This window comes from Humulus lupulus, chromosome 7 (assembly GCF_963169125.1).
Source record: "Humulus lupulus chromosome 7, drHumLupu1.1, whole genome shotgun sequence".
Taxonomy (NCBI): domain Eukaryota; kingdom Viridiplantae; phylum Streptophyta; class Magnoliopsida; order Rosales; family Cannabaceae; genus Humulus; species Humulus lupulus.
The window spans coordinates 7,355,533-7,379,647 of NC_084799.1; the positions used below are offsets into that span (position 1 = coordinate 7,355,533).

General features: G+C 36.0%; 1 protein-coding gene and 1 non-coding gene across 2 annotated transcripts; both read right to left on the reverse strand.

The window, feature by feature from the left end:
- Window positions 1-2,129: 2,129 nt before the first annotated feature.
- LOC133793174 (small nucleolar RNA R71) lies at window positions 2,130-2,236 on the reverse strand. Its single transcript, XR_009874631.1, has one exon. It is a non-coding gene; the product is annotated as a small nucleolar RNA R71 (small nucleolar RNA).
- A 13,837-nt stretch (window positions 2,237-16,073) lies between these two features.
- On the reverse strand, window positions 16,074-21,846 carry LOC133790541 (ABC transporter B family member 4-like). The gene is made up of 12 exons (XM_062228202.1): window positions 21,505-21,846; window positions 21,371-21,425; window positions 21,125-21,300; window positions 20,827-21,048; window positions 20,485-20,723; window positions 19,867-20,392; window positions 19,498-19,771; window positions 18,513-19,363; window positions 18,096-18,362; window positions 17,746-18,009; window positions 17,365-17,658; window positions 16,074-16,424 (listed from the first exon to the last, which is right to left on the reverse strand). The coding sequence occupies exons 1-12, from the start codon at window positions 21,784-21,786 to the stop codon at window positions 16,074-16,076; spliced, it is 3,801 nt and encodes a 1,266-aa protein (XP_062084186.1). The 5' UTR covers window positions 21,787-21,846.
- Between the last annotated feature and the right edge of the window lie 2,269 nt (window positions 21,847-24,115).

Genomic DNA, 24,115 nt, shown 5'->3' on the forward strand with positions numbered 1-24,115 from the left:
TGCATGGCTTGGGCACCGAGGCCCTAGCGACTTTCTTGTTGGTCACTCTGATAAACGAGTTTTAGGCTCGTTTATGGTCTTAGTTTTTAGGCTATTTTTCATTAGTTAGGACTATGTTATTTCGGAATTATGCTCGTTTGTTCTTGTTTCAGGGTGATTAATGTTAAGCGATACAAATAATGAAAAGGAGCAAAAGTGGAATAAATTTGGGACATAATTGTGAATTTTGATGGTTCTGTAAGTAGCGCTACAGCGCTACTAAGGAAGCGCCATAGCGCTAGGAAGAAACTTTGAAGAAGCTCGTTTCTGACTTCAGCGCTACAGCGCTGCAACATGAGCGCTACAGCGCTTGGACGTAGTTTTCAGGAGGTGGTTTCTGACTTTAGCGCTACAGCGCTGGTGCCCAGATTTTCCCCATTTCAGTTTCTGACTATAGCGCTATAGCGCTACAATGACAGCGCTACAGCGCTGGGTTACGATTTTTCACCAAGTTAATCACTTCTAGATGGGCAATTGGGTCTTTTCCACGAGAGAATTGAGAGGGGTTTTTAAAGAAGCATAGTGTGCGACTGAGGGGGGATTGACCTAAGGAGACGGCTGAGGCACATGATAGAGGATTGCGAGCGGACTTGAAGAATTCATCACAGTTTTTCTTCTTTTCTACTTTAAATTTCTGTATTTTGGATGCTTTTAATTTCTCCTATGGTTATTATGGATTTAATCATGAACTAAACTATTAGTCTAGGGTTTTAATGGATTCTCCTGAACCTTTATTTTAAATTAATGCAAGTTTTATGATTTCAATTTTATCTTGTGATTTATTCAATTTGATTCTAATGCTTGTGAATGATTGATCACCAGCAACATGAAATATATGATTTTGATTCGAAATCTGAAAAGTGAGAATTGAATATGCTGTAATTGAATAAACATAGATTCCATATTAGGACGAGAGTGCCTGTGTGGTCTGTGTAGTTTTAGGGTTGTTAATCTTAATGCCTATCTTATGTTTATTTATCACAGAGATGTAGAAAATTTGCATAAGATTGAGACTTATATATCCTAGTACGAATATAAGTTATTATTGTTGACCTGCTATCACAAGAGAATAATTGAATAGTAAGATTTATGTTAAGGAGAATTAAAGAGGATGGTTGATGAAATTAATTGCCCTAGTTTTTAATCCATTGAATTTTCGTAACGATATTTGTTTTCAGTTATTGAAGTTAATTTTAGATTTTTGTTTTACAATTTTTAGTTGATTCTTGTGACTTAATTATTGTTAGCCAAATAGAAATAGGAATTAAGTTTGGGTACTTAGTATACAGTCCTCGTGGGAACGATCTCACTTACTCTTTATTACTTGTTACGATTACGTGCACTTGCATATCGATTTTACACAACAAGTTTTTGGCGCCGTTGCCGGGGACTGTTTTTACTAATATCAAGAAAGTAATTCTTTTTCTAATTTGGTTACCTTTCTTACCATTCTCATTCTAGTTTTCTGTTGCACTTTGTGATTTCAGGTACTCATATAGTTTATGCGACGACAGGGGTCTGAGTCAAGGGTGCCTGTTGATCCGGAAATTGAGAAAACCTGCAGAAGAAATCGGAAACAGAAAAGGGTAGAAAAAATGGCTCAGAACAGAGGTAACAGAGGGGTTGACAACATCGCCCATGGTAACGATGAGAATAGAAATGCTGGGATTGCAGCGGGTAATGTTGGAGGAATAGGAGTTGCACCAGTTCAGCAACCACTGCAAAGAAGTTTGCGGGACTATGTGCTACCTACTGTAACGGGGGCACAGTCGTGCATTAGACCTCCAACGGTTGAGGCCAATAATTTTGAAATTAAGCCTGCTATTTTGCAAATGGTACAATCATCAGTTCAGTTTGGGGGATTGCCAACGGAAGACCCAAACTTACATCTGGCTAATTTCCTAGAGCTCTGCGCCACATTCAAGATGAATGGAGTGACAAACGATGCAGTGAGGTTGAGACTTTTCCCGTTTTCATTGAGGGACCGAGCAAAGAGTTGGCTTATTTCTCTGGAAGCCAATTCTATAACAACATGGGAGGAGCTGACTCAAAAATTTTTAGCAAAATTTTTCCCACCATCGCTGTCTGCAAGGTATAGAGGTGACATCAAAAATTTTCACCAAAAAGATAGTGAATCGTTGTATGATGCGTGGGAGAGGTTTAAGGAGCTGTTGAGAAAATGTCCCCATCATGGAATCGAAAAATGGATGCTAGTCCATATTTTTTACAATGGTTTGTGTGGTACTACTCGCACAATCATAGATGCAGCGTCTGGAGGAGCGTTCATGAGTAAAAGCGCCAACCAAGCTTATGATCTGTTGGAGGAAATGGCCATGAATAACTATCAATGGCCATCAGAAAGAGAAACCAATAAGAAGGTGGCTGGAGTGCATGAATTGGATGCCATTTCAATGTTGTCAGCTCAAGTGGCAACTTTAACTAAACAGTTACAGCAGAATAACATTCATGCTCAGGCTCCAGTGATGCAAATGCAGATAATTTGTGAGTTATGTGGGGGGCCTCATTTATTTGAACAATGCACGAATAGGGATTTTAACTATATGCCTATGGAGCAAGTGCAAGCAATAGGGAACTTCCCAAGACCTTCCAACAACCCATATTCCATGAATTACAGGGTGGCGAAATCACCCAAACTTTTCGTGGACAACTGGGCAGGGCAGTCAGCAACAGTTTCAACAGAATCAACCGCAGTATCCTCGACCTCCTCCTGGGTTTTATCAGCAGCAACCAGTAAGACCTGCACCGCAACAGATGCCAGCAAAGCAAGACGGTCAGGCCGATGTGTTGACTCAGTTTATGACTGAAACGAGATCATCAATTCGGAGCTTGGAAACGCAAATTGGACAGTTGGCTACGCTTATGGCAAACCGAGCTCAAGGGAACTTGCCAAGCACTACTGAGGTGAATCCAAAAGGGAATCCTAACGAACAGTGTCAGGCGATTACTTTGAGGAGTGGAACAGTGTTGGAGGGAACAAATGTGGAAAAGAGCGTCGAGCAGAAGCAAGATCAACAGGCACCCACTGAAGAGGACAAGAAGACTTGTGAAGAGAAGGTTAAAGAGATTCCGCCAGCAAGAGAAGTGGTACCTCCGGTGTCTATAGATCATCACAGAAAAATTCCATATCCACAGAGACTCCAAAAGAACCGTCTTGACAAGCAGTTTGCAAAGTTCTTAGAGGTATTCAAGAGGCTGCATATCAACATCCCCTTCGCAGAAGCATTAGAGCAGATGCCCAGTTACGTTAAATTTATGAAAGATATTTTATCAAAGAAGAGAAAGATGGAGGATTACGAAACTGTGGCATTGACCGAAGAGTGCAGTGCTATTTTGCAGAGGAAGCTTCCACAGAAGTTGAGAGATCCTGGAAGTTTCACAATCCCATGCACAATTGGTAACTTTGAGTGTAAACATGCACTATGTGATTTAGGAGCCAGCATAAATCTCATGCCTCTATCGGTATTCAAAAGACTAGGTTTGGGTGAGGCAAAGCCAACAACTGTTACACTACAGTTGGCCGATAGATCACTGGCTCATCTGAGGGGGATTATTGAAGATGTGCTAGTGAAGGTCGATAAATTCATTTTCCCTGCAGATTTTATTGTGCTAGACATGGAGGAGGATGCAAATGTCCCAATTATTCTTGGGCGACCGTTCCTAGCAACAGGACAAGCTCTAATAGATGTGCAAAAGGGAGAGCTGAAACTCAGAGTTGAGGGGGACGAGGTGGTGTTTAGTGTCTTCAAAGCAATGACGTACCCGATGGCTAGTGACAGTTGCTACAGTGTGGATGTGATAGATAAGGCAGTTTTGAAAAGAAGGGTCAGTAGTGATGCTTTAGAGGCAGTGTTGACTGGTGGGGAGGAAGATGAAGATGATGAAGAGATGAAAGAATATGTAAAATGGATTAACTCTTATCACCCGTATACGAAGAAATTTGAAGAGTTGGCAGAGGCCACCGAGCGACCATTAACTTCCATTCAGCAGCCACCGAAATTGGAATTAAAGGCCCTTCCTGAGCATTTGTGTTATGCGTTCTTAGGGGAGAATGAGACCTTGCCAGTAATTGTGTCAGCTGATCTCTCAAAAACTGAATTGGAGAAATTGTTGAGGGTTTTACGAGATCATAAAATGGCCATTGGATGGACATTGGCGGATATTAGAGGAATAAGTCCTTCGACAGTAATGCATCGAATTTTAGTGGAGGCAGAAACCAAGCCATCTATAGAGGCTCAAAGGAGGCTCAATCCAGCTATGAAGGATGTTGTACTTGAGCAGATTTTGAAATGGTTGGATGTCGGGGTGATTTACCCAATTTCTGATAGTGCTTGGGTGAGTCCAGTGCAGGTGGTGCCAAAGAAGGGTGGAATAACAGTAGTCAAGAATGAAAATAACGAGTTAATTTCAACTCGAACTGTGACCGGGTGGCGCATATGCATCGACTATCGTAAGTTAAATAAGGCTACACGAAAAGATCACTTCCCACTTCCTTTTGTTGACCAGATGTTGGATAGGTTGGCAGGAAATAAGTATTATTGCTTTTTAGATGGTTACTCAGGTTATCATCAAATTGCCATCGCGCCAGAGGACCAAGAGAAAACGACATTTACATGTCCCTATGGCACGTTCGCTTTCAGGAGAATGCCATTCTGGTTATGTAATGCACCAGCAACATTCCAACGGTGCATGACGGCTATATTTTCAGATATGGTGGAAAGGAGCATTGAGATTTTCATGGATGATTTTTCGGTCTTTGGCTCTTCCTTTGATCTGTGTTTGGGTAATCTGAAAAATGTATTAAACCGGTGTGAAAAAGCAAATTTGGTGTTAAACTGGGAAAAATGCCACTTCATGGTTAAGGAGGGAATAGTACTTGGGCACAGAATATCTAGTAAAGGTATTGAGGTGGATCGAGCCAAAATCTCAGTAATAGAAAATCTTCCCCCACTAGTGTCAGTAAAAGGAGTACGAAGTTTTCTTGGGCATGCTGGATTTTACAGAAGATTTATCAAAGATTTTTCAAAAATTGCCAAGCCTCTTTCGACCTTGTTAATGAATGGAGTAAAGTTCGATTTTAATGAAGATTGTTTGAAAGCTTTCAGAATTTTAAAGGAGAAGTTGATTTCTGCACCGATTATTGCTGCACCAAATTGGGACCTTCCATTCGAATTGATGTGTGATGCCAGTGACTATGCGGTTGGGGCTGTCTTGGGTCAGAGAATTGATATGGTCTTTTATACAATTTATTATGCAAGCAGAACAATGAATGAAGCTCAATTGAACTATGCCACCACTGAAAAGGAGCTGCTTGCAATAGTATTTGCAGTTGATAAGTTTAGACCCTATCTCGTTGGAAATAAGGTAATAGTGTACACTGATCATTCAGCCATTAAGTACCTCATGACAAAGAAGGATGCAAAGCCTCGATTGATACGGTGGATATTGTTATTACAAGAGTTTGATATTGAGATCAGAGATAAAAAAGGAACAGAGAATTCGGTGGCAGATCATTTATCAAGGTTGGAGGTTGAAGAGACACCGAGTGATAAAGAAGTACAGATAGATGACAGTTTCCCCGATGAGAAATTGTTTGCTATTAGAGGAGAGGTGATTGTCCCGTGGTATGCTGATTATGTGAATTTCTTGGCGGCTAACATAGTTCCTTCGGAGATGTCTAGACAACAGCTTAAAAAGTTTTATTCTGAAGTAAAACACTATTATTGGGAAGAACCGATTCTCTACAAACATTGTGCTGATCAGATCATTCGTCGTTGTGTGCCTGAAGAGGAAATGCAATCCATATTGTCTCACTGTCACACGTTGCAATGTGGAGGGCATTTTAGGGGAAATAGGACAGCAGCCAAGGTACTTCAATCGGGGTTCTTTTGGCCTAGTCTTTTTAAAGATGCTCATAATTTTGTCAAGGCATGTGATCGTTGCCAACGTACTGGTAACATCACAAGGAGGAATGAAATGCCTTTGACTGGAATTTTGGAAGTGGAACTTTTCGATGTCTGGGGAATTGACTTCATGGGACCTTTTCCGTCATCATACAACAATCTTTATATATTGCTAGCTGTCGATTATGTATCTAAGTGGGTTGAAGCAGCGGCAACACCAGCTAATGACGGTAAAACGGTTCTCAATTTCCTTCAGAAATATATTTTTACTCGGTTTGGAACTCCTAGAGCTATAGTCAGTGATGAAGGGAGCCATTTCTGCAATAAGCAATTTGATGCATTGTTGTCAAAATACAGTGTAAGACATCGAACTGCTCTGCCCTATCACCCTCAAAGCAATGGCCAAGCAGAAATCTCAAATAGGGAAGTGAAGAGTATTTTAGAGAAAACAGTGCAAAGCTCGAGGAAAGATTGGTCCAAAAGACTTGATGATGCATTATGGGCGTATCGGACAGCTTTCAAAACTCCAATTGGTATGTCGCCATATAGATTGATTTTCGGTAAGGCGTGCCATTTACCAGTAGAGTTAGAGCACCGAGCATATTGGGCAGTGCAGAAGCTAAACATGGACATGACTGCCGCGGGAGAAAAGAGAATGTTGCAGTTGAATGAGTTAGAGGAATTCCGGAATGAGGCCTATGAAAATGCGAAAATCTACAAGGAACGAACTAAAGCATGGCATGATAAGAATCTTGTACAAAAGGAATTTCAACCGGGGCAGCAGGTGTTATTATTTAATTCAAGATTAAAGCTCTTCCCAGGAAAACTGAAATCTAGATGGTCCGGGCCGTATACAATTGTGAAAGTATTTCCATATGGAGCAGTAGAAGTATGCAGCGAGAAGAGTGGAACCTTTAAAGTAAATGGGCAGAGACTTAAGCCATACTTGGGAGGTCCCTATGATCAAGCCAAGTCGGTAATTATCTTGCGTCCTCAGTGATGAGGAATCCAGCATCCGGCTAAATGACGTTAACGACAGCGCCCTTGAGAGGCATCTCAAGCTTATTTTTTTCTATTTTCAATTTTTATGTAATTTTTTTTTTAGTTGAACAATCTTATTTTAATTTGTTTCTGTAATTAGAATCGTGAAAATCGTGAAAAAAATAAGATAAAATAAAAAAATAAAAAATAAAAAAATAATTAACAATGTGGCGAAGGAGGTGCCATAGCGCTACAGCGCTACACTTAGAGCGCTATAGCGCTCTTCTCAGAGAGGAAGAGGCAATTCGGGGGTTTTACAGCGCTACAGCGCTGTTAAACTAGCGTTATAGCGCTGGTTCCAGAGGGCAAAATCCCATTTCGCATAAGAGCGCTACAGCGCTACGATTATAGCGCTATAGCGCTCGACCCAGGAAATTCCTTAAAAATCAGATCAGGGGGAAATTCTGAAGGGGGTGTTCACAAGAAAGCATAAGGGAATCTATTGCAATGGTTTGGTAAGTGGTTTTCTTCCCTTCTCTCTTCCGATTTGTGTTGTTGTGGTATTTGAGAAAGGCTGGCTTTGATTGATTGAAGAGGGTGAATCATTTCTGTGGCTTGGGTTTGGGGATTTTAGTTGATTTGCTTGAAGGGTTGAATATTGTTACTGTTTGTGAAGAGGAAGAGGGTCCATTAATAGGGGAGGTGCTGTAAAAATTTTGTCTTGTGGGTTGGTGATAATAGAGATAATGGCACCAAAGAGTAGAGCAGGTAGAAATAAGGACAAGGGAAAGGGGCAAGCATCTGCGTCTCAACCTACGGAAGACAGTTCTGAGCATGAGTATGATGAGACTCGATTTATCAATTTCAAGGCTCAGGAACGGTATGAGAAATTTGTCAGGAAGCCTTTGATCTCCGAGAGGGAAGTGGAATTTCAGTCTGAACCGTTTGCTCATCCGATTTTTGAACGGGTTCGGGTGAATCTCATGAATAGGAAATGGGGCGATTTTGTAACAAGGCTGGCTCAGGCTAATGTGTCGATGGTGTATGAGTTTTATGCCAACTTACGAGATAAACACAATGACACAGTCTTTGTTCGAGGGAAACGTGTGCCGTTCACAGCTGAAGCGATTAATAAGGTGTTCAAAGCCCCGAATATAAAGCAGGAGGAGGAGGAATATGCCCGGTTCTTAAATGGTTCTATAGATTTTGAGGCTGTGGCTGATAAGCTGTGCTTTGAAGGCGCTCCTTGGAATTTATCTGGCAGCCTCCCTAAAAGTATAGCCTCATGTCAGCTTAACATGGAGGCACGATTTTGGGCGTTCTTTGTGTGTGCTCGATTCATGCCTGTTAGTCATGTATCTGATATGACTAAAGATCGAGCCTTGTTGATGTACGCATTGATGCAGGGGATGAGTGTTAATCCGGGTATTTGGATTAAGGCTAACATCAATTTCATTGAAAAAGGGCACACTACTGGCGGTTTAGCCCATGGATCAGTCATCACAATGTTGTGCTGTAAGGCTGGTGTCCCAGAGTTCGTTACTGATATCTATCATTCGCTGCAGCAACCATTATCCATTAATTTGATGAATGACTATCCTGAGTCTTCTTTATATGTGCCACAAGCAAGAAAAAAAGGAAAGCGCCGTGTGGAAGCTGTTGTGGAGGAGGAAGATGAACCAGTTTTATTGGGTGGCGGCAGCAATTCAAGCTTGCAGCAAGTTAATGAGAAGTTGGACTATCTAATCCAACAGAATCAATATGTGGTTCAGCAGCAGCATATGATGAATCAGTACTTGGGCCAGCGGTATGATTATGAAGTGAGTCATGTGGCTCAATTAAACAATTTGGTGAACCGCTGGTCGCTAGATGATTCAGATCGCACGTATTTTGCTTCACCTCCACTTTATCCACCGTACTCTCCGTTTTACCATCCTCCGCCAGTGATGGACCCAAAACGGGTATGTTTAAAAATTTATATATCGCAAGCGCACGAATCGTCCATATAGAAAGTGACCGTGTAAGCAAGGATGTCGAACCCAAAAGAGTTGTCTAAAATCGAAAATGAAACTATTTTAAATCAAAAATAATAAATTCTAACCTACCTCCAAAGATTGATGAGTTTTAATATTATGAACATAAAATAAAAGATTGAAAAATAAAGCTATTTAAGAGAATAAAAATAAAGCAATAATGAGTTGAAAATAAGTGTTAAAAGAAAAGATTATTAAGATACTAGAATCCACAAAATGTAAGTTTAATAATATTTATTAGTATATTGATTCCCAAGTTTTAGTGATAGTTAAAATAATTTAAACTATCATTTTCCAAAAAGATTTATAATTTTAAGCACAAATTTCTTATAAAAAGATAGGATTTTTCTTCACTTTTCAAAATTATAATTTCAAAGCATTTAGTGTAAATCAATCTAATGAAATAACAAATAAATCAATGAACATTACTTATAAGGCAAAACATAATATTTTTGTTCTAAGCATGGATGTGTACAATTTAATGACACATCTTACACAAAGAATATTATGTTTATGCACTAATGAAGAACAAGGTGTAAATATGTTCTAACAATCTAAAATACAAGATATTTAAGATGAAAGAAATATATGTAGAAGAAAAACCCATAAACTTTGTTGTATTACAAGGGAAATCAACATACAACATAAACATTACCTAGTTACAAGTTGCTTCATCATGATCTTAATAATCTTATGAAAAAGATTAGAAGCACATAACTAGAGTAGAAATTACAAAATAAAAGACATACATACTTGCAAAATGCTCTTGAAAAAACCCAAATGGAAGAGAGAAAGGTAGAGAGAAAATGAGAGAAAAAGATGGTAACCAAAACATTAAGCACCCCAAAATAGTCTTCAAAACCCTTATTTATAGCCAAAATGAGATTATTAAAATAATCAATTTAAATTAAGTAAATTGATTAAATTAATAATAATATGGTAAATAGAGGTAAATTGTAGGAGTGATGATGATTTTGGGGTAAAAAGTGTGTAGAAAATGGGTAAAAATGTAGCATTTTTGTCATAGGGGACAAAATGCAATTTTATGGGCTCAAGAGGCTGATTGAAGGCAGGCGGCTGGGCTGTTTGTGCCAGGCGTGGAGCTGCTGGGCCGTACGGAAAAGGCAGCAGGCGTTGGTGGCAAGCCCACGGTTTGGGCTGGGTACTTGGGCCGGTTGACAGGCCCACGGTGGCTTGTTGGCTATGAAGGAATGAAGCTGCTTTGTGTGCATGTGAAGGCTGAATTAATCATTTTGATGCAGCTAAGGGATCAGGAGGCATGGCTGAACGTGAAGTGAAGGAGGGAAGGCTTCAGCTTGACACGTGGCGCGCTGGGAGCAACTAGCTGAAGGAGATGGGCCAGGGGGCTGTGGGCCTGAGGCTTTGGGCCTTTCCTCAAAAACATCAATTTTTCTTTCTTTTCTTTCAAAACTAACACTTTTTCTTCTCTTTTCAAGAGCAAAAAAATGCAACAATTTATCTACAAAATAAGTAAACATTAAATTAGAATCACATATTTTCAATTGTAAAATAACTCATATTAAGTCCATGAAAATACTAATTAAAATTTAATTTACTTTGGCAATTAAGATCAATAAAATAACAATTTTTTTTTAAACTTATAATCTAACAACACAAATTTCAAATAATTAAATTACAACATATTATAATAAAGTATCTATAAAAACATATAAAAACCAAGAAAACTACAATAAGACTAATAAATTAAAAATTACATAAAAACTAAATAAGTTAATTAAAAACTCAAGAACTAAACAACAATTAGCACATAAAAAGTGGTAAAATAACTCTATTTTGTAGAGTTATCAGCCAGCCCCGTCCTTTGCTGGTTTTCCTGCACCTGAACCTCCGCAATCTCAGCCTTTCGAAGGTCCTTCTTTCCATCCACCACCACCGCCATACTGATGTGGCTGGTCAGGTAAGTTCTCTTCCCTTGTTCTTTTCTTTATCACATTGGGGACAATGTGCATATTTAGTTTGGGGGAGAGCTTGTTTTGTTTTGTTTTTGTTTTGTTAGTCTTTTGTTTGATTTTCTGTGTTGTGTAGTGTAATTGTTAAACCATCATTCGTGTGTGTTGCTGCTTTGTTTTTGCTCATGAAAAGGAAATTGAATTCAACTGTGTGCTTGGTTCAATTGGTTTAGAGTTTAATTTAAAGGTTTTGTGGGAAATTTTTAATATGTTTTGAAAATGCAACATTTTGGAGTTTATTATATATGTTGGACTAGGGTTGGTGGTATGACAATTTGAATTCGATAGAACTTGCATTGTTTGGCCTTTGAGGCGAAATCCTTGATGACATGTGTTTAGAAAAGTGATTTAGGCAATTTTATTGGATCGATTGTGCCTTTCAAGCCAACCTTTATTTAATTATCCTTAGTCACCCTTTTTGAGCTTTAACTTGGTTTTTATTCTTGATTATACTATTTAAGCCTAAATTTCCTAACGTCATTATTTTGTTTTCCTTTGTTATCATAAGCATATAATCTATGGGAAAGAAGAATGAAAAATAGTAAGGAATGTAGTATGATTGTACCAAAAGAAGAGAGAGAGAAGTCTTCTAGAAAATTAAAAAAAAAAAAAAAATCTCTTTGTCACACTCCTCGATTATATATAGATATGGAAAATCTTTAGTTTGGGGGAGTGTGATTCAAAAAAAAAAAAAAAAAAAAAAAAACACAGAGAAAATGAAAAGTGTTGTAATCTCTCTCTAATTTTATAAAAGGGTGATTTTTGGTGTGGTAAAGAAAAACGAGTTGGTTTTAAGGTTTTATGCTTATGGTAACGATTGAGCTTAAATGACAATTTTATCTACCCCTGTCTAAGCCTAGCTATAACCTATGAAAGTCCTTTTGATTTCAAAACACATGTTATTGACATTAGTGGAGAAGGTCAAGTAATGCAAGCATATTGAAGAGTTGGTTTGTGGAATTGTTTGGAATGAGTTGAGCGCATATGTTAGAGTCCAAGTGTTGTTGTTATTTTCGTGATATATTATTGATTTCCCTAATTGAACTTATTAAATTGGACTTTAAGGCAATTGAGTTGAAATTCTGGTTACTATTATTGCAATTGAGATTTCATGAGCTTTGGCAAAGTAGTGTAGATGGTAATGATGGTTTAGCTTGTTCGTTTGTGTTTATTTTGTTTTGTTTTGTTAGTTTAACTTAGTATTTACTCGAGGGCGAGTAAAGATTTAGTTTGGGGGAGTTTGATAAACGAGTTTTAGGCTCGTTTATGGTCTTAGTTTTTAGGCTATTTTTCATTAGTTAGGACTATGTTATTTCGGAATTATGCTCGTTTGTTCTTGTTTCAGGGTGATTAATGTTAAGCGATACAAATAATGAAAAGGAGCAAAAGTGGAATAAATTTGGGACAGAATTGTGAATTTTGATGGTTCTGTAAGTAGCACTACAGCGCTACTAAGGAAGCGCCATAGCGCTAGGAAGAAACTTTGAAGAAGCTCGTTTCTGACTTCAGCGCTACAGCGCTGCAACATGAGCGCTACAGCGCTTGGACGTAGTTTTCAGGAGGTGGTTTCTGACTTTAGCGCTACAGCGCTGGTGCCCAGATTTTCCCCATTTCAGTTTCTGACTATAGCGCTATAGCGCTACAATGACAGCGCTACAGCGCTGGGTTACGATTTTTCACCAAGTTAATCACTTCTAGATGGGCAATTGGGTCTTTTCCACGAGAGAATTGAGAGGGGTTTTTAAAGAAGCATAGTGTGCGACTGAGGGGGGATTGACCTAAGGAGACGGCTGAGGCACATGATAGAGGATTGCGAGCGGACTTGAAGAATTCATCACAGTTTTTCTTCTTTTCTACTTTAAATTTCTGTATTTTGGATGCTTTTAATTTCTCCTATGGTTATTATGGATTTAATCATGAACTAAACTATTAGTCTAGGGTTTTAATGGATTCTCCTGAACCTTTATTTTAAATTAATGCAAGTTTTATGATTTCAATTTTATCTTGTGATTTATTCAATTTGATTCTAATGCTTGTGAATGATTGATCACCAGCAACATGAAATATATGATTTTGATTCGAAATCTGAAAAGTGAGAATTGAATATGCTGTAATTGAATAAACATAGATTCCATATTAGGACGAGAGTGCCTGTGTGGTCTGTGTAGTTTTAGGGTTGTTAATCTTAATGCCTATCTTATGTTTATTTATCACAGAGATGTAGAAAATTTGCATAAGATTGAGACTTATATATCCTAGTACGAATATAAGTTATTATTGTTGACCTGCTATCACAAGAGAATAATTGAATAGTAAGATTTATGTTAAGGAGAATTAAAGAGGATGGTTGATGAAATTAATTGCCCTAGTTTTTAATCCATTGAATTTTCGTAACGATATTTGTTTTCAGTTATTGAAGTTAATTTTAGATTTTTGTTTTACAATTTTTAGTTGATTCTTGTGACTTAATTATTGTTAGCCAAATAGAAATAGGAATTAAGTTTGGGTACTTAGTATACAGTCCTCGTGGGAACGATCTCACTTACTCTTTATTACTTGTTACGATTACGTGCACTTGCGTATCGATTTTACACAACACACTCAGCATGGTTTATCAGAACCTCTAGTGTTACGACACTCATCTGATTAGGATTGACTTGATAGTCCTCCAATCAGAAGACCAGGACTTCTTATCCTGGATACCCCAGCATCTGTTTGAATTCACTTGCATGCTGAATAGAGCTATGAATGCTAGGCATGCCAGATATGATTTGGTATCATGATATGACTGTTTATGAGCATATGAGTTTTCTTGCTGGGCTTCGGCTCACGGGTGCTTTGTGGTGCAGGTAAAGGCAAAAGGAAGCTGGACCATCCTTGAGTTTGAGAGCTTAGGTGATGACGTGTACATATGCAGCTGCTCGACCAATACTTGGGCGAGGTTTGAAAGTGGAACTAGGGATGAACCCTGTTTTGCCGCTTAGAACGGCCTGTTGTAAACACTTTCTTGTAATAAACTCTGAAATTATATTTTTGGGATCCCAATGTATACAGTAAACGTGCTAGTGAAACGTTATATCTTAACCAAAGCTTTTAACCCCTAAACCGCTAATCACACTTAGTTACACGTTTATGACCAAACGACTCGATTAGCGAGTTTAGCACTGTTTGCAATGTGCACTGTAGCGGTCCCTGGAGTTGCGGCGTTACATTTGGCCCCTTTCTGCTGATGGCCATGGTGCTTCCCTAAGTCACTAGGTCACCTACCCCTAAGGAGCCTTCTAGGGAAATAAGGTCTTCCCAGTAACATATATGATTTTTGTCTGGGAGACATATGCATAATTACAAAACTGCCACTACCCTATCCCATGAGGTTGCTTGGTGGAAGACTTAACTAATGATCAAGTACAAATGCATGCTCACTTACAAAATGGCCCCATGTGGGTGTTGCCAAAGGGGAGCACGCCACACGCGGCTGGGTGCAGTAGCAGCAGGCGCAGGGGGGCGTGCTGGGCAGGCAGCACGCAGGGGCTGGGCACTCAAGGGTGCGGCTGGGTGAGGCTCGGGCTTCGGGGCACGGAACCCGGGGCTCGGCCTTACATAATCTTTTCAAATAATTTAACGCAGAAACTTAAATTACAAAAAATTCCTATGCCTCAAAATGGCTTACATTTTTCATCTAGAATTTTAAGAACATTTCCTAAACCCAAAACACCATATAATTAACGACCCTTAAGAATAAACAACAATCATACCTACATCCATCCATTCACATATATTACAATAACATAAGAATGCATATTATGCCCACATAGTAATTAATGTATGCAGAGATTAATGACTGCTCTGGTACCTGTGAAATTTTTTCCACTATAATTGATCAAGTAGCCAAAAACAAAATGGGCATAATATATTTGGCTTAAAGAAGTATAAAGTTGGATTCTTTTCTTTCCATGCACGCCAGAAAATAAAAAATCTCCATGATGAAAGAGAAAATATCTGAAAGGAAAAAGGTAAAAGCAATAGCTATAAAAGAGAATATATATATATACAAATCAATTTAGAAAGAGGTTATATTGTTTTAGACCCTGTGTTTTGCTTCATTATCTGTTTGGACCCTATGTTTTGACAAATTATTTTTTGGACCCTGTATTTTATAAAATAGTTCAAATAGGCTCATAAACCTGATTTTGATGAACAAAAAATTGAATATTACAACATAGTTCTTAGGCAGAATGATTGTATTTTTGTTTTGAGTTATTAATTTGATGAATTATTTGTGGTTTTAATTCAAAAAACTTTGATCGAAGTCGGGTTTAAGAGTCTATTTGAACTATTTTACAAAACACACGGTCCAACAAGTAATTTTTTAAAACATAGGGTTCAGACAGATAATAAGCCGAAACACAGGGTCTAAAAAAACATAAACACCCATATAAAAAACATAACATATATGTTTGATTTTAGAAATTTTTTAAACAACATGCTATTGTTTGTTTTGGGTTTATACGTTTTTAACACAGGGTTTTGTTTCATTAATTGTTTGTATCTTGTGTTTTAATAAATTATTTTTGGACTTTATATTTTGTAAAATAGTTCAAATAGATACTTAAACTCGATTTTGATGAACACAAAATTGAATATAACAAAATACAATTATAGGCAAAATTGTTGTGCTTTTATTATGAGTTATTAATTTGATAAATTATTTGTAATTTACCTAATTTTTTTTTTATTAAAATTAGATTTTGGGATCTATTTGAACTATTTTATAAAATACAAGTCTAAAAATAATTTATCAAAATACATAGTCAAAAAAATATAAACCCTAATTTTTTTATAATATTTAAATTTTTTCTTTTTAATATTTCTAGAATATTTTTCAAGTATTTTTATTACAAAAATAATATCGAAAAACTCTATTACGCATATTCCTTAAAAAAAATCCACTACACATATACCCACATATATTAGAACCGAAAAAAAAATCGTAAAAGAGATTTTTTTTTAACAAAAAGGGTAAAAATAAGATTTATTTCAAAAAAAGACAATGGATATAAGTTTCTCTTAATTTTATTTTCACTAATGGTAGTGGTAAAAACAAGGTACTAAGAAGTATTTAAGTGAAGAGCCATTAAAGAGGCATAGAATCCATGGTTGATATTCATCAAAGTGTGGTGGTTCCCTTTCTCAATGATAATCCCATGTTTAAGGACTGCAATTGTATTAGCGTTCTTGATTGTGGACAGCCTATGGGCCACAATGACTGTGGTCCGGCCCACCATGGCCCGGTCCAATGCATCTTGGACTGATCTTTCGGATTCACTATCTAGTGCACTGGTGGCCTCGTCCAATAGTAATATCTTTGGGCTTTTCATCATTGCACGTGCGATGGCTACCCTTTGCTTCTGCCCACCTGACAATTGTACTCCTCTCTCTCCCACCATGCTATCATAACCCTGTTTTTTTAAATATATATATATATATAAATATATATATATCAAAATTACCCAAACCCGAAACCAAAAAAGAATTTTCATCATAAATACTCTTTTTCTTTGGTTTAATAGTATAATCTTGATATTTTCTTTATCAATTCTAAAAGCAACATCAATTAAATCTTTGATGTTAATTTTTTGTCAAAATTTTAATATTTTTCTGGAAATAATTAGTATTTTTTTATATACATTATACACTCTCAAAAATAATTTTTTTTAAAGGCATAATATTGTATTGGAATTTAAAAAAAAAAAATATTCACATAAAAAAATCGTTAATTAACTAGTTGCCACCATTTTTAAAACTCAAAATCTTGATTGCAAAAATAAAAATAAATCAATGACTAGATTTGCAAATAACAAAACTTTGTCTGCAATCAGCTCCATTATTTTGAAAAGCATTAATTAGTTCTTAATTTTTTTTAAACAAAACTTATAATGAATTAATGATGGGTTAATTTAGTATTTCACTTTATATTATAGGATAATTCTACAATAGGGGCATATAAAATACTCTAACCATAAGGTATTTTTTATTTTTGGTATTTGAAAAAATTATATACCAATTGTTTTTTCATGACAATGTATATTATAATTATAGCAAACATAACACCAATTTTCAGGAAATTTTGAATAATATACAATGCTAAAATCAGAGTTCAAACTGCCTGTTTTCCACGTTTATAAAAAAATTTAGTCACGCATGCAATTGAGTTATAATTTTTTTCAAATATTGGAAATAGAAAACGTCCTACAATTCTGTGCCCCTACCAAAGAGTTATCTTATATTATATACTCTCAAAAATTTTCTAGATATTATTGTGTATAATTAATTTTTTTTTAAAAATCACTCTAAAACTAAAAAGAGCAAAATTTAATTTTCTGTATTGAGATTAAGAACCTTTTGTAATGCACTAATGAATATGTGCGCATTGGCCAACTCTGCTGCAGCCATGATTTCTGCCTCAGTTGCAGTTCCTTCTTTTCCATAGGCAATGTTGGCACGAATTGTGTCATTGAACAAAACTGGTTCTTGACTCACTACTCCCATTTGCTGCCTCAACCACTTGAGTTTCAGCTTCTGAATTTCAATACCATCAAGTCTAATACACCCTGAACAAGGATCATAAAACCTTTGCAACAAAGATATTATAGTAGATTTCCCACTCCCACTTTCTCCAACCAAAGCAACTCTCTGAAAAGATCAAACAAATTATACAACCATGTAAGTTACTATCAATTAATTCTAAGTCTTTGACCATAAGTGTTGTTTTTTTCTTACCTTCCCTGAATGAATGGTCAAACTGAGGTCTTGAAAAATATGAACATCTGGTCTAGATGGATACCTAAAGCTCACATTATGAAGCTCAATTTCTCCTACTACATTATCCAATATCATTCCAGATTCATCACTGGAATCGATTTTTGACTTGCGGTCTAAAATGGCGAATACTGAAGCTGCAGCAGTGTTGGCTTTGGTAGAATCAGGAAGTAAGGAGCTTGATTGAGATATTGCCATTGCAGCCATGGTAAGAGCAAAGAAGACCTGGAAATGATAATATGTTTTGAGTATGTTCTAGTGTAGAGGTAATAATTAAAGAGATTTGTTTTCTGGGAAAGGTTAGTAGTTACTCGAAAAACTCCCGACATTGATGCTTTTCCATCTGCAACAAAGTGTGCTCCTGCATAGAAACTAGTTGCATAGACACAAAACATTAAGAAGAAAGACAAACCAAATCCTATTCCACTGATCAAGCTTTGCTTTATCCCAGTTTTCATAGGACCTTCACATTTCTTCTTGTATAGTTTCATAGTTTTCTCTTCTGCACAAAAAGATGCCACTGTTCTTATACTGCCAACTGCATCCTTAGCTATCTGACTTGCTTCTTCGTACATATTCTGAAACCAGCCAAAAATTCTATTAGTTTGTACAAAAGGGTAGTTGAGTGACTCAATTTTCCTTAACAATCAAAGTTGATCCCATTTCATTTTCGTCACATGCTGTGCATTAGCATAATACTAAAGTAGTAAAACAGTTCTAGAACAAACCTTTGCATCTGAGCTGAATCCTTGCATGAACTTCAGTTGAAAATATCCAGTCACTCCAATAAGTGGGAACAACACGAGGACAATAAAAGCTAGTCTCCAACATGCGAGGAAAGCAATGAGCAATCCGGCCACTGCAGATGCAAGGTTTTGAACAACTTGAGCAAGTGTGTCTCCAACTAAGGCCCTCACTGAGGCTGCATTGGTCGAAAGCCTTGCACCAATCATGCCACTCGAGTTCTCAGATTCATCGAACCACCCAATCTCCATGTACACCACTTTCTTGAAACACATCAATCTGATACGTTGGATTAACTTGCAGCCTGCCACAGCAAAAAGGCCTGAACTTGTTGGAATGACCAGCAGTGATGCAAGGCCAAGGATTGCATACATGAGTGCCCAAAATTTGGAATCCTTTTTTAGTTCCTCAGGCGGTTCGTATAAAGTTTTTATTGAACTAGAGATGATTAAACCAAGCATTGGAAGTATGACACCATCGGCTATTGCAGCTAGTGTTCCAAGCATAATCACTAGAATCTCTGGCTTGTTGAGAAGAGCAAGGCGATAAATTGGAACTTTTGGAGGTGGTTCAGTAGTTGGATTTAGTTCTAAGACTGGTTCTTGTGTTGAATTGTCTACTACATCTAGTCCTGTGGGAAAACCAGATGACACATTGAAAGAATGGCGACTGCTGTTTCCTGCTCCTGATGACCCATTACTTATTGACCGTTCCAATGATGTCTTTTTGGTTAACATTTTAGATAATCCGCTGTTATCAATTGAGTTGACTTTTTGTAATCGAATAAGGTGAGAGTATGCCCCATTAGGATCCATGATTAGTTCTGAGTGCAGCCCTGGTTGGCGAATCAAGCCATGAAAGTATTTAGTTGAACAATTACTTGAAGCCAAGAATGTTATGGCTTTGACAAACTAATAATATAGTTAAGAATGTAGACAGAATATTATTTAGCTATAACTGTTACTAAACCTTTTTCAATGATCTTTCCTTGATGAATGACCGCGATTTGATCAGCATTCTTTATTGTGCTCAAACGATGGGCAACAATCACAGTAGTTCTGTTCAGCATTATTTGGTCTAATGCCTCTTGCACTATCTTCTCAGACTCTACATCAAGGGCACTAGTGGCTTCATCTAGAAGTAATATCCTTGGACCTTTAACAAGCGCTCTTGCTATGGCAATCCTTTGCTTTTGTCCACCAGAAAGCTGAGTTCCATGCTCACCAACCATGGTTTCCAGTCCCTGAAACAAACTCAATAGTTGGTATAAACTTTATTTCAAAAGAACATAATCTGATGACAATGAAAAAAATAAAAACATTTGAAATTACTCAGAACCTGAGGCAATTTATCTATGAAAGTATAAGCATTAGCAAGTTTGACAGCAGCTTTAATCTCTTCCATAGAAGCACCATCCTTTCCATACAAGATGTTATCAAGAATACTACATGAAAACAAAATTGGTTCTTGGCTTACAAGGCCAATCTTCCCCCTTATCCATTTCTGCTGAAAGTCTTTGAGATTGATGCCATCTATTAGAATCTCACCAGCCTGTGGATCATAGAATCTCTCTATCAGACTAATCACCGTTGACTTTCCGCTCCCACTTTCACCAACCATTGCTACACTTGTTCCACTAGGGATACTGAGACTGAATCCATCAAGAATTTGATCATTCAATCTTGTTGGATAACTAAAATAAACTTCTCTTAGCTCTATGTCTCCACAAATGTCATCCAATACAATTCCTTTTGTGTCATAAGCGTCTATCTTTGGCTTCCTTTCGATTGTTTCAAACATCTTAAAGGCTGCAGCTCGACCAGTAGCAAATGCACTTATGCAGGGAGAAGCCTGTCCTAGAGACCTGAGATATTTGCATATATTTGTAAAATTCAGTCTTCATAGCATACCAATTGGTTTTGTTAAATAACATATGAAATGAGTGAATAAACTCACATAGAACCAGTCAACACAGCAATAATCACATTCACTACCGCACCACCAGTGTAGCCTTTCTCCAATATCAGCTTTGCACCATACCATACAGCCAAAGCATAACTGCATAACATGACTAGCATTACCATGCCAAGGCCCAATCCAGCAACCAAGCCTTCATGAACACCTGATCTGTAAGCATTCACAAGAAACTTCTTGTAATTGGAAATAGCTTGCTCTTCTCCAGTAAATGATGCAACCTAGATTAAGCAAAAGAAAGAAAGAAAGAAACACGGATACATAAATTCTGAAACTTTGAGAAATAGTAAAGTATGTAAAGACATTTATTGAGAAAATACATACAGTTCTTATTGAGCTGATTGTTTGATCAACTACGTTTGCTGCTTTGGCATAAGCAGTTTGTCCACGAGATGCCATTTTAGAGAAGACGATAGACATAACAGCGCCTGCCGCGACAAGAAGTGGAATAGAGGATGCCAAGACAAGAGTTAGAAGCCACCCTCTAATCAAAGCAATCACAATTCCTCCAAAGAATGTCGATACAAGTTGTATAAACTTCCCTACCTGCAAAACATACTATTTATATAGCCCCTAAAAAGCCATGCACATTTTTTAATTGTTTCAGTAGTTAAGTAAGTACCTTCTCTCCCATTGCATCTTGGATCAAAACAGTGTCACCAGACATTCTCCCAACAATTTCGCCGGTGTTCGTCTCCTTATCAAAGAAAGCTATATCTTGTCTCAATATAGTTTTCAGATACAAACTCCTTATTCTGGCAGCTTGTCTCTCCCCTGTGGCCATCCAACAAGCCACCTCTAAACAACACAGAAAAATGAGTTAGGCATAAAACAGATTTGAAGTGGTTTTGAGCATGAAAGTGCTTACGGAGGAATGCTGCAACCCCAGCTCCCATTGCCAAGTAAACAAATTTAAGAGAAACCTGATATAAATTTAGCAAAAATAATCAATATATAACATCTGCATATAGTAAGGCATATAAGATTTTAGTCTTTTGTTACCTTGGAAACATCATGAACAATAGTGTGTTTGTTGTTTTGGCTATTATTTCCAAAAGCATCAGTCAATTGACCAAACAGAATCGTCATTATGGGCATGCACAAACCGTTTCCTATGGCACCTAAAGTGCCTATTATCATCAAGTAAACATCTATGGAGTCTGCAAATGAGAACAGCTTGTGAAACGCCACAGTTTTGGTTTTCTTATTATCTTCTTTAGTCTCTTCCTCAGAGACTTGAACAAACCCATTTGTATTGCTATTCAAGTCATTCTCCACTGCCATAGTTACAAGCTTCAAAATATTACTAATCCAACTTATTTAAGTTGTCTTTTTCAAAGAATTGAGGTTGATGATATCGTATACCTTCAGCTAAAGCATCTTATATATGCCAAATTGGAGAAGTTGAACCAGTGGGCAGTAGTAAAATACCATCAAAAATTGATTAGAAGACAATAGTATTACCTGTAGATTTACTCATAATCTTTATCTTGAAATTCAATTACTTGGCCAATAAGCAACAATATTAATATAAAATATACTGTGTATAATAATTTAATCTAATAAACATCATGTTCGCTGCAGAGTATAGCATAAGTTAAAGCAGAATAAGACATTTTAATGTGACATTTTCCAGGAAAAATAACTACAATAATGGACAGTAAGTCAACTTAAAGCTAAAACTTACACTAAAAACCTTGGTTTTGAACTCATTGGATTAGAAAACAATTAGATAGGAGGCTAAAATAATGCTTTTTCAATATCTTATGATGTAATAAAGTAAAGGGAATGATGGAAACTTTGCTCTGTTTTTCCCAGCTTCCGTTTCTCATATAAGAATGTTAATAATAAAACAATAAATTGTTATTGACCATCCGAGTCTATTTTATTTAAAACCACATGGAATAACGTCATATTTTTTTAAAAGAAAATTCTTCTATAAAAATCTATCAACTTTCTTTATATTTTCTTATACCCCTATCACAACTTTAATATACTAATTATTTATTATAATATATGAGTTTTATAAGGTTAATTGTTTATTATAATTTTGATAGGATTAAGGTAAAACTCAACATGTATACAAAATAATTTTTTTATGATATTCTTTTAAGAAATAAAGAATCAGTGGATACCAACTTGAATTTTTTATGATATATATTCTTTTAAGAAATAAAGAATGAGTGAATGTATTTCAAAAAGTTCAATATATTATTATCTTACTAATATAAAATATATGAATAAATCTTCCGACCAACCAGAGAGAAAAACAAAAAGAGAGCTACCGAGCAAGGAGAATGAACTAAAACAGGGATGATTTTGGTGGTTTTTGTATATAGTTTGATGATTGGTTGTTCTTGGATGCTTAGAGAGACCACAATAGTAAAACTGTAGTTCAAAATATGAGTTAAAAATATTGGACAATAGGGTTGTGGCGCTTGTAAGTAGAGTTGCTGCACATGCAAAGTCAGAAATGATGCTAAATTCTAGAAATGGAAGGGTCGCTTCGCTTGAATTAGAGTTACGGCATGTGCACTCATTGTTGAATTAGAGTTTTTCTTCTTTTCTTCTTTAATTTCTTTTTTTATGTTATTTTCTGAATCAGTGGATGTTATGAATTTAGTTATGAACTAATTTTATTTTCTAGGGTTTTAATGTAGTCTCTTGATACTTTATTATTAGTTAATGCAATTTCTATGATTTTTTTTTCTTCATTGTGATCTATTCAGTTTGTGCTTAATGAACGTGAGTAATTTAACGTCGTTATTTGCATTGTTTATGAATTCGATTCAAAATCTGAATGGTGAGAGTTGAATAGACATAGAATTTGTAATAGGACGAGAGTACCTATATGGTTTGTGTAGCTTTAGGAGTTCTATTATTAATGCTTGCCTTATGTTTGGAATTAATCACATAAATGTATAAAATTTGCATATAGGTTAAAAGATTTACATGTCCTGATAAATATAGATTGTATAGTAAATGGCGGCTAAAATACTTAATATTTTCAAAATGTTGCACTTTTATACCCAATTTTTTTTAGAGGTAAATATACTCAATGTCTTCAAAATATTACACTTTTATACCCAAACTTTTTTTTGCGGTAAATATACATAATATTTTTAAAATGTTGCACTTTTATACCTATTTTTTGAAATTATTTTTAGAAATAATAAGAAAGTGAATGAAAAATATAGGATTTTAGTTATTTATAAAATTTCAAATTATTTTCACTTTCAAAATAATAAAAAAATTAGTAAAATTAATCAAAATAATTAAAATTGATATTTTTTTTCTTTACTTTTTTTTTAAAAAAAAACTTATATTTTAAATTGATGAAAATATATAAGTTTTTAATTATTTTAAATCATTTTTATTAATTTTAATAAAACATTTATTAATGTTTAATTTAAAATAGTTATTATGAGAAAGAATAAGAAAGAGAAAATAATTTAAAATTTTAAAAATAATTGAAATCCTATATTCTCCCTTCACTTTCTTATCATTTATCAAAATAATAAAATATAGGTATAAAAATGCAACATTTAAAAAACATTGAGTATGTTTACCGCAAAAAAAAACTTGGATATAAAAGTGCAATATTTTTTAAGAC

What these genes read in the sequence shown, in the direction of transcription:
- LOC133790541 (XM_062228202.1), bottom strand. Translation starts at nt 21,786, where the DNA reads ATGGCAGTGGAGAATGACTTGAATAGCAATACAAATGGGTTTGTTCAA. An exon ending in TCATAGATAAATTGCCTCAG is followed by an intron (nt 19,772 to 19,866) that starts GTTCTGAGTAAT and finishes AGTTTGTTTCAG; the next exon opens with GGACTGGAAACCATGGTTGG. An exon ending in AGGAAAGATCATTGAAAAAG is followed by an intron (nt 19,364 to 19,497) that starts GTTTAGTAACAG and finishes TTCGCCAACCAG; the next exon opens with GGCTGCACTCAGAACTAATC.